This window comes from Camelus dromedarius, chromosome 3 (assembly GCF_036321535.1).
Source record: "Camelus dromedarius isolate mCamDro1 chromosome 3, mCamDro1.pat, whole genome shotgun sequence".
NCBI classification, from domain to species: domain Eukaryota; kingdom Metazoa; phylum Chordata; class Mammalia; order Artiodactyla; family Camelidae; genus Camelus; species Camelus dromedarius.
Window position 1 is genome coordinate 40,625,714 of NC_087438.1, and position 15,068 is coordinate 40,640,781.

Consider the following 15,068-nt stretch of genomic DNA (forward strand, 5'->3'; position numbering starts at 1 on the left):
GAAACTTAAAATTACGAAAAAAAAAAGACTGCATGTTGAAAAAATGTGTAGTAGTATAGAAGTATATAAGGATAAAAAGGCAGGTACTTACTGGCTCACAACGGCTCCTTCACTTAGTCTCCAATAGCTCCCTTATTCCCCCAAGTCACCTATTGCTGACAATGTGGTTTATAGTCTTTGAGACAGTTTTCTTTGTGTGCACACACATACATAACTTTTAAAAAACAGTTTAAAAAGCTTTTTTTTCTTTGCAGTTTGCTTTTTTCTCAATATATCATGAATATCTTCTCATGTTAGTACTGATAGTTCTGTTACTGTTTTAAATGTTGTATAGTATTCCATAGTATTGATATATTTAACCATTAACCAACTGAATGATTCTGAAATTGTTTTCATTTTTTCCTACTATATGTAGTACTGCTGTAACCATTCTTTGTGTGTGTGTGAATTTGTGCAAATGCTTTCACATAACAGATTCCTAGTAGTAAAAATGCTAGAACAAGTAGTATCGGCATTTTGGGATTTGTAATTACTGCCAAATTTCCCTTCCCAAATTACCATTTTTACCCTTAAGTTTTAACTAAAATTTGATGCTTCCATAATATGATTTAAATTTCTTTTAAAAAATTGATGGAATATACAGTCATGTACACATGATCATCTTCACATGAAAAAACATTTCATTTGACAAAGGAGAAGTAATCTTAGTACTTACGTCTCTTAATTAGGAAGAATCATGTCTCTGGCTCATCGGGTATTTGATGGGGTAATACAGAGACAGCCAAGTTAGTTTCAGCCCAATACCCTTCATCCTTTCTCTTTTCACATCTGAATATTGCCTTCCCTCACACCCTATAGTCATGTCTGACACTACTCTGGCTCTCAAAATTTACAAAGGGTCGCTACCAGCTGTGGTCAGTTTCCTTGCCATCCCTCTCTCCTTTAACTGACCCTAAGTCTCACCATGTTGGCTAGATGAGTTTATTATTCCCATCTCCCCTACTTTGGCTTTCTCATACCTTCCACTATAAGACATTTAGAATAGTTTAGGAGCTTAGAAATTAGACAGCCTACATTAGAATTCTGGTCCCTTTGCTTTCCAGCTTTGTTACTGAAGTCAAGGAACTGAATCTCTTGAGGCCCTTAGTTTTTTTAATTTGTAAAACATAGACTATAAAGAGTGCCTATTTCATAAGGTCAGGATGATAAAAAGGAGTAAATTTGAGTCCCTGTTATCACCACTACTGTGATGTGGCAGTTGACATGAGTCTGCACAGACAAGGTAGATAGTTGAGGAAAATATTTGTGAACTGTTTTTTTAAAAACATCTCTAAAATTAATCTCAGCAAATCATTCTTGAAGCTTGCAAACATAGTGGATCTCTTGAGAAATCTGAAGAGTCGGGAATATAAAAATGAGACTTTCTGAGAACTTTGCATTTAAATATTTGTATTTGTGTACCAAGTAATTGCTAATACATTTATTAGCTAAGTAATGGGAAATGACTTCCCTGTTATGCACTCTGTGCTTATCCTCTGCATTTTTTCTAATGAGCATTGGTGAATGTACAAATGTTTTATTGCTTTTTATCCATATAAAATATATGATTATTTTTGTACCTGAGTAACTATATTATTGAACTTCTGAAGTAAATTAAATGATAATAAGAGATGAGTAATAAAATCAGGTGAGAGGAAAATAATAGAGGAGGGGCTATAAACCCTGACAGGCCTATTTGAGTTCCTCGAGATACATGCTGATTACAGTGCTGCTTATTTACTTCCTTGGCATTTAGCTGAAGGGAAGGTGGCTTGTTGAGGGAGCAGAGCCTAGCAAATGCCAGGGCTCCCTCAGTCATTGGCCACCAGGATAAAGAAAATAGGTTGTCCTATCCAGGAGGACACCATGCTGCATTGTGGCTGTAGGCTTACATGGACTGACCATTGAGAATATCAGGTCATAAAGGAATTTGGCTGTTTCAGGTACCACAAAATTGTAAATTGAAATGAAGGCATTAGTCACTACCTTGCAATGGGGATTTGAGTAAGAATAAAATTTAAATCTTTTCTCAAATGTGTGTTTATTCAGGGCACATCATTTTTCAGTGGTCTCCTACTTCTTGTCCTCTGTAAAAATAAGAAAGATTTTTTTCTGAGTCTGAATCACTGAGGTTTGCTGTTTTGCCTTTTCCCTCTTGGTGCCGATGGTTAATGTCAGGATTTGCTTTCAGCTTGTAAGACAGGTGTACTGGTGCCTTTGTAAGCCACAGACTTAATGTTTCCTAGCTTTGACAGCAGGCACTAAAACTGTAGGAGATGGCATTCTTCTATAGGGCCCACAAAAGAGGCTGAATTAATCACTTCTGCAGTGTAGACTTCTGCTGCCTGCATTCTGCCTCAGTAGACTGAATTTGACAATTTAATTTTAACAAAAAAGAACACTGCTACATAAATAGAAATGGTTTAAAGCATTATGTGGACAACTGCGTTACTAAAGCAGTTAGATCTCAGTTAAGATGAAGTTGTAAACTAAAGCTTTTCATTTCTTGCTTGAATTTCTGTTCCAGGGGATTAAGAGAAGAGAAGTCATTAAGTTCCCCATTAGAACTCAAAGCTGTGTATAATTCCACATACTAAACATAACATAAGCCAGTTGTGAACATGTCTTAATATTCAGTTTAAAATTTGCAGAGTGATTTGGTGTTGCCTAATGCTTAGAAGTGACTGTTTCTGTGACAAGAGACAGATATCTCCATCAATGTGTCTTAAATTTGCTTTAGTCAGTACACTAGAGAGTCATCTGTTTGAGGCGTTAGGATCCTGAATACTTTTCATCATGAAGATCCAGAATGTGCCACCATGTTGACATTTTGTCCAAATATAGAATTCTATCATTTCCCAACCCACTTCCCACCCCCACCCCCTCCACCATTTTATCCATGGCAAAGATCCTGATTCAGTAGGTCTGATGTGATACCTTAGCATCTATTTTTCATGACGTGACTCATGAGTTTTGATGTACTTCTAATTCTGAGAACCACTGGAATAAGAGAGTTTTGATATTGGGGTAAATCAAAACTAAATTAGAACCAAATCAAACAGCAGACAGAGAAAAGCCAAAGACTTGGACAGTGATCCTTCATGTTCGTGAATTCGCCTTTGCTCTCCTATGACATTATATAATTAAGGTAGGAGGGCAAATCAAATTCACACATCCCTAGCTGGGAATGACAGACAATTAAACTGTTTCACTTTTTTCAACAGATAATTTCTTTTTCCCTGAAGGCTTGAAACTTTGAAAAATTAAGCTTTGGTAATAAAATGCTCACAAAGATTAATTATACAGCTGTAAAAGTTATAGCATTTATAATTATAAATATAAATAAGGGTAAAAAATATGGTAGGTTTTGAAACACTTCAATGGACCATTTAATTTACGTACACAGATTCTTGTTCCTTCCCAATTGGAGGATTATCTAGTAGCAAGTATATAAATACATGAATTATGTTTCTCTTTGCATACCTTTTCAAAGCTAAATGCTGAGAAGTTTGTCTTTGATTATAGACAGCTATTAACAAGTAAATAAATTCTGTAAACCTATGTCTTATACAAGGCTCAGGCAACACTTTAATGCACATAATCAAGACATGTTAGGATTAAGCATTTAAACTTTAGCATTAAAGTTTAATAAATGAATCTGCTCTTTTGTGGGAGGGTTGTTCTAGACGTTAATTTCTTGGTTTATGTATAGTGTACATGTCTTTATTCATAAAATATTGAGTTGTGTTTAGAGTAAATTTATGTTTTATCTGTCAACGAGTTATCTTTGCGTTTTTATGACTGCGGGTGTTTTCTCCACAGTCACATGAGAAGGTTTCTAATTTTTATTACTCAGTTAATTTTTTATTCCTACATTATAGAATTTTAGGGTTAAGGAAATGGAGAAGTGACTTGCTGGAGGACACATAGTTTTACCAAACAGTGCCTAGAACTGAAGTCTTCTGAATTCTAATCCTGGATTAGGGAACTCCCCACATCTTAACTCATGCGTAGACAAGTTGAGATTATTTGCAGTAAAATTTTGTCTGTGGGCCATTTACCCTCTGCCATGCCTCCTCCCTCCCCTGTACTCTCAAAAATAATTCTAATACTAATTTACAAAAAAGACAACAACAAACATTAGTAGATATCTCTCCAGCTGGGCAAGAACGGAAGTCTGTATGTTTGTAAATTAAATGATTCATTAAAGAAATTTTAAAATCCATTATAGTGTTTTAAACACCATTAGATTTTAAGGAAAAAAAATGCATCATGTAATTCAAGTCAAATCAAAGTGATTCCTGGATTATTCTTTCTCCTACTTTTCTTAGTATGGAAAAACAACAACAACAACAACTGTATCCTGAAGTTTTTGAGAGCATGTGAATCTTGACCCCTTTGTCACTTCAGGCCAAGGAGATGACTGAGATTTTCTTCCAGCCTCCAAACCTAATTCAAATCTACTTAAAGTATTTGGGCATTTATTTGGCAAACAGAAACTCCAAATCTCATGGCTCTGGTCTTAGCAGCAAAGGGAAGCATGACTTCATTGTGCCACAGGACAGTGAGCGCTGATCCATGTCCTTCTGGGGTAGGACTCCATGTGAGTCTTGGCCCTCAATGCCCGACAGAAAACAATGTGAAAAATCACAGCTAAATGGGGAAAAATAACCACTGTTGAAGATGGATAACAGATTTTTTTAGCTTAGTCATCAGAAGGAACAGTGAGAATGGTAATCAGAAGCTTGTCAGAGTTTTCCCTAAGAAGAGGATGCGTTTAGGTAATGAATCTTTAGCTGTCCTTGTGCAGTTGTGTGTATCTGTGTCTGTCTTTCCCTTAGAATCAAGGAGATGAGCTGTATCCCTGGCGGATACAGATGTAACCCCAGTAGTTAACTCTTTACAAAATTGTGTGTCCTTAAATTTTCCCGTAAAATTGAAACATGCTAACAAATGCCTGCAAACATCCTAGTATCCTTCCTTAAAGTTACCTTTGATTTAGGGTTGATACTTGCTGCCACTACCTTGATGCCTTCAGGGTTCAACTTTAGCTTAAGGTACTAGAATATATTCTTTGGCAGGGGAGACAACTGGGAGACTGGATTTAGCAGTATGGCTGTGGACATACCCATTCTGAATCTGTTTCTCCCTCTGTAGAAAGGATCATGAGCTATACTCACTTCCAGGGGACATTGTGAGAAGAAAATGAGATAGTGCCTGAGGATGATCTATTAGTGGTTCCTTTTTGATAGGATTCCTTTTCTTGGTGAGGTGGAAGGGAATACCTTTTTTTCCCTCCCTCTTCCCTGCCTTCCTCCCAGTAATTGATTGCCTGCCTGATAGTTGCAAACTCTAGCTAGGTGTTAGGAAGCAGTGGTGAATAAGGGCAGATAAAATCCTTGCTCTTTGGGAGCTTAAATATCTACCTACTTGCCTAGTCCCTGCTTGGAACAGCTTTCTCTGCCTTTTAGAAGAGCCAGGCACTCGAGCTCTTCCTAACAGGCCATTCATTCCCAGGGCCATTCTTCCTCGTTCTCTTGCCCAGTCTTCAAATGATGGCCTTCCTTAAGGCTTTATCTTAGATGCTCTTTTTACCCTGTACTGCCTTCCATAGTGTATCGAGCTTCCTACTTGAAATCCTTTCCCCTCTTCTCTGCTGGCTGTCTCAAAGGTACTTCAAATTCACCGTGTCTAAAACTGAACTGATCTAAACCCTGCTCCTCCCAGCTCCAAATCTGGTCCTACTCTAGTGGTCTATGTGTCAGTCAGTGAGTTGTCCAGTATTTCGTCCACTTGTTTAATCTAAAAACCCATGTCTCGATTCCCTGATCCTCCCATACATCATGTATCTACTTCTTTACCAAGTTCTGTTGCTTTTATATCTTAAATTTCTGTCAGATTCTCCATTTCAGTTATCACAGCTGTTTTTTAAGCTACTGTTATCATCTTTTGTACAGACCATCAAAATATCACCCTCACTGTTGTAGTCTTTTTTTTTTAATTGAAGTGTAGTCGATTTATAGTGTTGGTTAATTTCTGCTGTACAGCACAGTGGTTAGTTGTATATGTATGTATACATATGTATATGTATTTTTTCTCCTCTTCATATTCTTTTTCATTATAGGCTTCACTATTCTATTCTTAAATATTTTTGCTCCCCAATCCATTCTCCACACTTCAGAGATATTTTTAGATTCCTGTGGTGCCAGAATTTTAAAAGTATGAAAAACATGTTCAGTGAAGAACCTCCTTTCTTTATGTAACATTCTAAACATTCTTCTAAGATATTTTTTGCATATAATAAGGAAATACTAACACATAAGCTCTTTCAAAATCTTCATTATTCACAAAAAAAGGTGGCACACTATGTATACTTTTCTTCACCTTGATTTTTTTCATTTGAAAGACCCTGGATATCTTTCCTTTGTAGTACATAAAGAATCTTCAAATTCATATTTATGACTGCATAGTATTCCATGATAGGAATGTTGAGATTGATGTACATCAGCACAAAACATCTTTTTAGAGTATTCCATTCTTCCACTTTGGATAACCTTGTCATGAATTTCCATTCATTATATTTAGGGAGAAAACTAAGCTCCTCACTTGTCAGGGCTCTTAGGCCCTTCTTCTCTTCTCCAGGGTTGTCTTGTATTATTCTCCTCATCCTGCATGGACATGGACTGCCTTTTGTTTCATCCATGTACCGTGTTCCTTCCTTCCTGAGACCTCAGCTCAAGCTCTTAGTCTCACTGCAGACCCAGTCCTTCCTTTTCCTGCTTTTAATTAGCTTCTGAAGGCAGATCTCAGCTCAAATTCCATTTCCTCGAGGTATGCTTATTCTCCAAGGTCAAGTCAGAGCTCTCTGATACAGTTTCCTGGCACTTTGTCCTCTTCTATGAACAATTAATTCACTTTTTATTATATTTTTATGTGTGATTATTACATTAGTATTTATCTCACATGCTTCATGTAGTGGGTTGCAACCCATTATGCATTATGAAATCTCTTTAAAAAATTGTGACAAGCCTGTTAAAAATGAAATATAGAAAGTATAGAAAATATCAGGCCTCTTCATTATAGTAAGGGTATGTTTTCATCATACATTTGCTTAAGATTAATAGATGTGGTCATATAACCACTCAGATATCTGAGTGTATTGGGCATGATGTAAATTATATTTCTTATTGTGGGTCTTAGTCAAAAAAGTTTGAAAGTCATTGAACTAGATGGTAAGTTCTGTGAGGACGGGACTTCTATTTTGTACACCATTCCATCCTCAAGTCTAGCAGAGGGCACTCAGTAAATATGTTGGCTGAATGAATGAGTGCACACTTCTTCAGAGAGATTCACAGCCTTGTTGCCTTCCTCTTAGGGACTAATGGATCTTGGTGCTAAGCAGGTGTTAGCGATTATTTCCTTGGCCAGCTGAGTCTACTTTAGATCATTAAAAGAAAAGAAATGTAAAACTACACCTATGAATGTATTTTTTTAAGGGTCAAAAGAAGATGAAACAAATGAGATGAGATGAAACAAATTGATGAGAGGTTTTAGATTTAGTTTTTGTATTGCTTATGAATCTTAGGCCTTGAATGCCATTTTATTTTATTTTCTTAATGAATAATGAAACTTAGTTTTCACCTGCCTAAATATGTGGGTAATTTTTGAATTTCTAAGGTAGTCTGCACACAGGGCTTGTTACATAGCTGTTATCTTTTGTGTGTACTTCAGCAATAAAATATTTATGCAGTTTGTCAAGGTGATACTACAACCTGGTTTAGTACAACAGCTGCACTGCCTGTTCCCATGTGGCTTGATTTCCCTTTTTAATCTTCAGTTTTCTGCAACTAAAGACTTACGTCAGCATGTAGTTTATACAGCAGCAGATAATGGTGAAAGCTTCTTGAATTAACATAGTAAAGAGAAATACTCTGCTCAGTTTACTTGGTTTCATATTTTTCTAATGTCTTTGAGAAACATTTTCCTAACATGTCCTATACAGTAAAGCTTTATAAACATCACGTATTTAGTGTGAGACATTTTTAAGAATTTTTTTTCTTTAGAGAACCTGTAAACTCCTTTCCAAAAGTATAGTCTCTGATCTTAAAAAAAGGAAATACCTCAGTTCTAAAGTCATTGCCTTCTGGCTTAGCACAAATCAGCAAAGTCCTGGAAATAAAAGAATAATTTTTACATTTATTTTCAGTCATACATTTGTATGTATATTGAAATTGAGATTGGATTAAAAAGTGTTTAGGCAAAAAGCACAGAATCTTAATTCTTCTCAAGTTTATTGTCAGAGCCCTTTTAGCACAGAGTTTTTACCTAGCATATGTGTTATTTTTTCTTTCTATTCTAGGTGCTCCTGATCCAACAGCAGGTGCTAGTATAGATGATGAAAACTGCTGGCACTTAGATGAAGAGCAGGTTCAAGAACAGGTTAAACTGTTCCTTTCCCAGGGCGGGTACCACGGATCAGGGAAGCAGCTTAATTTGCTCTTTGCAAAGGTATGACTTTTTTAATTTTTAAAGAAATATTCTAAATATATACATATACAGAAAGTGTATATGATCATGTTTACAATAGGATAAAGGCTTCTTTTTTAATTTTTACTTATTTTTTAAAGAATAGAGTATAAGTTAATCAACCAATAGAGGTTTCTGTGTTGTAATGCAAGCACTAATTTACTTAGGTATCCTTAGACAAGATGTGAAACATTTTTGTATTTCTTGGTTCTTATTTAAAAAGTGGTGGCAATTTATACAATTTTGAAAAACAGTTCAATACTGAAAACAAAATAAATAGCTTAATGTTATTTAAAATGCCATCTTTTCAAGTTTTTTTCTTTTTCTAGTTAATTTTCCCAAGTAGAACATAACTTTGAATACAGCTCTTAACATGTGCTTTATATATTTAGTTTAATAATGTCATTATCTTTAAATTAGTTTCAAGAGCCTAAATTTTGGAGTCATACAGATGTGGATTTAAATCTCAGTTCTAAATCTTACTGTGTATATGAACCTTGACAAATTTTTTAAGGGAGTTTCTTCATGTATAAAATAAGCTAATAATAGCATATCCTTTCAAATTGTTGTGATTATGGTGTTAAATGGTAATGGTGTCTAACAGTTGTTATGCTTCGTAAATGTTCATCTTCATCACCAAAATTTGATAGCCTAAGAAACAAAGTTATCTTCATTATAAGTTCAGTGTGAGTAGAAGCTGTGTCTGTTGCTTTATACAGAACTTTTAGTACCATAAACACATTTCTGAATATGGATAAAATGCTTTCTAAATAATATTAAAGCAATATCTTTTCTTTGGGGGAGGGTATAGCCATCATTATAGGTAATGTATTCAAACTGGTTTTAAGGAAACAGGTTACTATGTTCATTGATACTCCTGTTAAACAACTTCTCTAATATTCACAACAGTTAAAAGTTTTTTAGTTCAGGAGAGTTAGAGTAAACTCACTGCTTATGGCCAAAAAAAAATAGTGTATTCTGATTAATAAGTACTCTCTTAATAAAGATTTATCCCATATACCATACATAGATTGCCAGTTTTTCAGGAATTAGATTACAGTAAAAATACATTTAACTATAAAACTCTTTCACATGGTTTAGTCATTCTTTGGTAATTCACAGGCATTTCAAACTCTTTTAGCGTGCCTTGGCATCAACAATCTGAAAATTAATTACCATTAGACATAGGTGTACTAGATTGTTGGTTAATATTTCTGGTTTATATGTTTGATAGTAAATCATTTATTTTCATTGCTATTGCTAACTGAGTAGTAGGTGAGGAATTCTACCAGGAAAATAAACATTAAATTAAATCCATGATATATAGTCACACTATTAAAGGTTTGGTATATTTAGACACATGGAGAGTATTTTATAGATTCTCATGTCAGCAGAGAGTACACTGTAGTTTAGTGGAAGCAATGTGACAGAGATATTAGGCTGGTCTGCAGTTGCCATATTTAGCCCTGTGTATGATGTACATATTATATATGTCATGTGAAGTAACAACAACATCTAATTTTGGAAACGGCATAACTTCTAGAGTTAAGACAGATCTGAGTTCTGATTCCAGTCATTCACTTCACTCTTCTGAGGCATGGTTTTATAATTTGTAAAATGGGGATTATAATCTGGCCTACTTTATATGGCTGTTGTGAAGATTAAAAGGTAAGTATAAATGTAAAACTCTTTAGCAAGATGTCCAGTAAATGGCAACTCCCTTTCTTTCTCCTTGTTAGTGCTTCTTAAGATTACTGACAAAACCCTCTAGGAGCACAACCCTTGTGATATAGTATATAAGTGCTTTTGAATTCTCTAGAAGGCTCAAATTCTGAAGCCTCTGAGGGGTCCCATTGCTTGTCAGTGTACAGGCCTGAGGCAGGATCTATTGATTTTGAGGTTTGGGCTGCTTTATTGAAGATCTGCCATTTCCTCCTTCACTATTCTCTCACATAGAGAGAATTTTGAATAAAAGGACCCCCATCTCCTTTCCTACTCCTTATGACCTTCCTCCAGTAATTTCCTACATGGAGAACTGGCTGGGATTCTTTTTTGTTGTGCCCATAGCAGTACACACTTTGGAATGGATGGATTCGTTTAAGATTTCCTGTAGAGTGACTTAGCCTTGTGTTTCTTTTCTTCCTTTCTAATTTATTTGGGGAATGTAATGGAAGAGTAATGGACAGAGCTTGAGGTTCCACCTGAGAGGCCGAATTAACTTACTAGGTCACTGGTTCTGATTCTGCTTCGTGGATTGCTCCTTTGGAGCAAGAGAGTTCTTGAACCTAAGAGTCCGGTCCATTTCCTCTTACCATGGCAAACAACCCCTTCTAAGAGAATGGAAGTGTGCTGCTGCTCTTTTAGGTCACAAAACTTCAGTGAGAGAGAATCTAGTGAAATTACTAATTTACCTCAAAAACAGAAGGACTCGTCAACTCTGAATATACTGAAAACCACTGAATAGTACAGTTTAAATTGGAAAATTGTATGGTATTTGAATTAAAGCTCAATAAAGCTTTTTTTTAAAAAAAACTGAAGGACAGATGCTATTATTATAAACATTATCAGATCAACTTAGAAGATAAGAATTCTCAGTATACTGCATTAGACTCTGCTGCTCTGGTGGTAACAGTCAGCTGGGGAGTCAGGAAAGTGCCAAATGATCTATCTTGTTTGTTTTGATACTGTTTTTCTGTAGGCTGGCAAAAACATGTTTGGGGGATTGGAAAGTTAGGCAAATTTCTTTTCCTCATGTGGATTCATAAACGTAATTTAAAAAATTAATAGTCACTTGTCTTACTCTCTTAAGTCACTTCACCACCACCACCATCCCACCCTCCCTCCTGATCCCCCCCAATAAATAAAGTAGTCTGACCCTGTATTGCTGTTTATCTTTCAACATTTTTCTGAAGGTCTGTTTTTTCCCCACTAGGTGCGGGAGATGTTGAAGATGAGGGACTCGAATGGAGCCCGCATGTTGACTTTGATAACAGAGCAATTCATGGCTGACCCTCGTCTGTCACTTTGGAGGCAACAAGGCACTGCAATGACTGACAAATATAGGCAGCTCTGGGATGAGCTGGGTAAGTACAGATTACCTGACAGATTGTCCTTGAGTTGTGTATGGATAAAGACCATGGTTGAATGTTTAAAGAGCGTGGTCAGGGTATTGCTGAAGAGAGAGCTGCTCATATATGAACTTGCTGTCATTTTACACTGGTTAGAGGAGTAGGTAGAACGAGGACTTGGGCTGGCATTGGCATTTGCAGGAGACAAGCTTGGCAGTGTTTTTGGGGAATTCTCTGGTCTTGAGGAAGGCAAGCACAGATCTGCCTTTAAATATTTGGAAAAACCTACATTATCTGAAAATATGTATTTGGGTGTAATGGAACTGGTTACTTATTTCTAGAATGATACTGTAATCAATTCAGCTAAAATTTGTCATTTTCTTCTTTTGCCTACGTTAGAAGTATCAAAAGTAGTTTCAATATTTATTTTATTTTTTGGCCATTATAGACTTGGATAAACTGTTAATCGTCAGATTGGAAAAGATACAGCAAACTCTTAAATCTTTATTGCTTCCCATATCCCTGGTGGTAAGATAAATATAGCAACTGGTTGAAAAAAAATGAGAAATCCACTAGTCATGGTCACTGGGAAATTTAGGGGGATGATTCTTGTTACTCAGTGTTCATTGCTAGGGAATAAATGATGTATTGTCTATTAAAAAATCTGTATGTGACAAATGAAATTTTTGACAAATATTGTATCAATGCCTGTGTTAATTTTATTTTCTGAATGTATTTACTAGAAGATCCTAGTTTCAGTGAAATTGAATAGTAGGACATTTCATGCCTTCACCTTCTGTCTTCTTGGCTAGTGATGGACTGCAACATTCTGTTTAATCCCATGTCAAGTCTAGACCAAGGGAAACTGTTGTCTGGATTATAATACATGGAAGGGACCTTTGAGATGGACTGTTTACAGATAAGGAAACTGAAGTCTGGGGAGGTTAGGGGACTTTTATAGTGTGACCTATGGTTATGCAGCAAGTTGGTAAAGAACTGGACGTCAGCGTTTCCCTTTTCCCATTAGTAAGGATATGTATTCAGGAACTTAGCTGTGGCAGACAACTTCTGTTTGTTTTTTAACATGTATGTCTGCTATTTGCCAACACTTAAGTACTTGTTGATCTTTCCCCTGGAATTTTTATTAAGTATCTTGTAATAATTTAATCTTAGTACTTTCCTCGGGTCACCTGAGATAATGGTTAGTGGTCTCTCCTTCAATCAGAATTTGAATCAGTCTGTAACTACAGTGGATCCTTTCAGTGTGTTGGATGTCTGGGGGCCCAGTGTGATGGTTGGAGAACAAAAGTGTAAATACATGGCTTAAACACATATTTTTATAGAATACTGATTGATTTACAAGTAAAGCCTCCTCAATTTTGTAACTCTACAGTGAATGTTGAATTGACTAGTTTGTTTATGGCAATGAAAAGGATTAGCATTTAAAAAACTATAACGAAGGGAATCATTTAAGGAAAAATTACTGAATTAATATTAAATGAATAAAATTTAAAGAGCTTTGGTACTTAAAGAAGCTTACAATTACAAATAACTAATTAGGAAGAAAATACCAACTGAATTTTTTAGTTACCAAAAAAAGTTGCAAGTGATACGTTAAATAAAATTTTCAATATTTGTGTTTAATCCATTAGTCGTATTTCATTTCTGCAAGTTGGCTTTGAAAATTATGTACCTCAACCCTCAGTCAAAAGCATTAATTCTCATTAAGTGGAAGTTTTCAGCAGCTGATTCTAGTTATACCCTCTGATGGACTACTTCTTAATTATGGACCAGGCTTTATACAAGTTCTTTGATTTCAGTCCAGGATGAAGAATACCTATTCTTGCCCTGTTTTCTTCTTTCACAGATTACCCTCCCTACCCACCACCCCATCATTACTAGACTGCTGTACTTTCTCCTGTATACTCTGATGGTGTGTGCAGGTCACTTGCTATTTTAAGGAGGTCTAAGTTCTGGGAAGAATCTCACAGAGGAGTAACAATAGCTATCACATCTTAATATTCATTCACCAAAAAAATTAACTAAAAGTTGCTTCTGGACTGTAGAAGGAAAGAATTTTGCTTCTTAAGAAAATGGGAAAGTCTGACTTTGAGCCCCTGTACAGGGCTCACATTGCTTCAAGGCTCTGCTTTGGAATTAAATGCTGAGCACTGCCAGATGCCAGACATTGAGAAGAGGCTGAGTTTTGTCGGCAAATGGGATCTGCAAGTTAATTGGTGTTTTCTGCAGGCTTCTGGCTGTGAAATGAAATTGGAAGCCCTTTAGCCACATGGATAATACAGGACCTGAATACAAATGTCACATGTCACCATCAGGACCCACTGTGAGACAATAGTGTTCCCACTCCAACACTGCGCCATTACAGATCATTTAAATATGGGGATTACATTTAAACTAAAAGCCCCATTTGCCTTTTACTGCAATTTAAATGTCCTCTTAGCAAAAGCTAAGTGACAAATTAAATGAAAAAAGTGCCCACATTTTTAAAGCTGTAATGCAAAACAACCTTTTATTGCTTCTCATGTGCCACGAATGAATCATTATACTTGTCAACCCTAAACCAAGCCATAATTGGAGCAGCTACTGTTATCAAAGTAGGGCCGCTCTGTGACAGCTTAATAAAGCTGAAACTGTTAAATTAAATCTCAGATGCTTAACTCCTTAGCACCGGTGGATTCGATGGGTCCATTTCTGGCAATGGCCATTATGCCAGGAAAAAAAATTCCTGGCATGAAAGCCTTAATCTGATGAAAGTGTACAAGTAAGAGTATCCTAGCCAAGTAACTCTGCTTCTTGGCAGAGGGATTTGGAGGCATCAGATTGTCAGCCAGATTACAGAATTTTAATTTTTTCATAAGCTCAGATATCCCTCTCCCCAAGATTTACAGTTTTTTGAGTATATGTGATTTATTAAAATTTAAGTGCTGATGTTTCAAAATTACTTTTTAAAATAACGTATTAATTTAACTATTTCTTTTTTTCAAATACATATATGTAAACTTATTTGAGATAGCAACAGGCCAAAATTCTTTCCCCCATCCTCTGGCTGACAGAGGGAGATTATGCTTAGTTCTTTTCTGTAATACATGCCTGTGATATTCATTTGGTCTGAGTTAATTTTTGTGATTTACTCCCTGATTTTCATAATGTAGTATGAAATAGATATAGGTGCATACTATTAAGATCCTGTTTAGTGCATCTCATTTGCAGATACATTTATCTCGCATGTGAATCAGTTTTTCATACATTAATTTTACTTTCTCCACATGATACTCGTTTTCCCGAACATATGGCAGTCTTCTCAAGATGAATGTTGTTGTATTATGATCAGCTATAAGAACATGTGTACATTAAAATATTAGACAGAAAGCACACTGAATGGTAGAGACTACATATAGTTGGTAGGACTAGAGA

The 15,068-nt window shown here is 35.8% G+C and overlaps 1 protein-coding gene across 2 annotated transcripts in view; it reads left to right on the forward strand.

Annotated features, from left to right (window-relative positions):
* Window positions 1-15,068, forward strand: part of ZSWIM6 (zinc finger SWIM-type containing 6) — a 175,341-nt gene that overhangs the window by 113,394 nt on the left and 46,879 nt on the right. For both annotated transcript variants that reach the window (XM_031445781.2, XM_064480902.1), the window contains exons 3-4: window positions 8,399-8,547; window positions 11,498-11,648. In XM_031445781.2, the coding sequence (XP_031301641.2) occupies window positions 8,399-8,547; window positions 11,498-11,648 (300 nt within the window). The remainder of the gene's footprint in view (window positions 1-8,398; window positions 8,548-11,497; window positions 11,649-15,068) is intronic.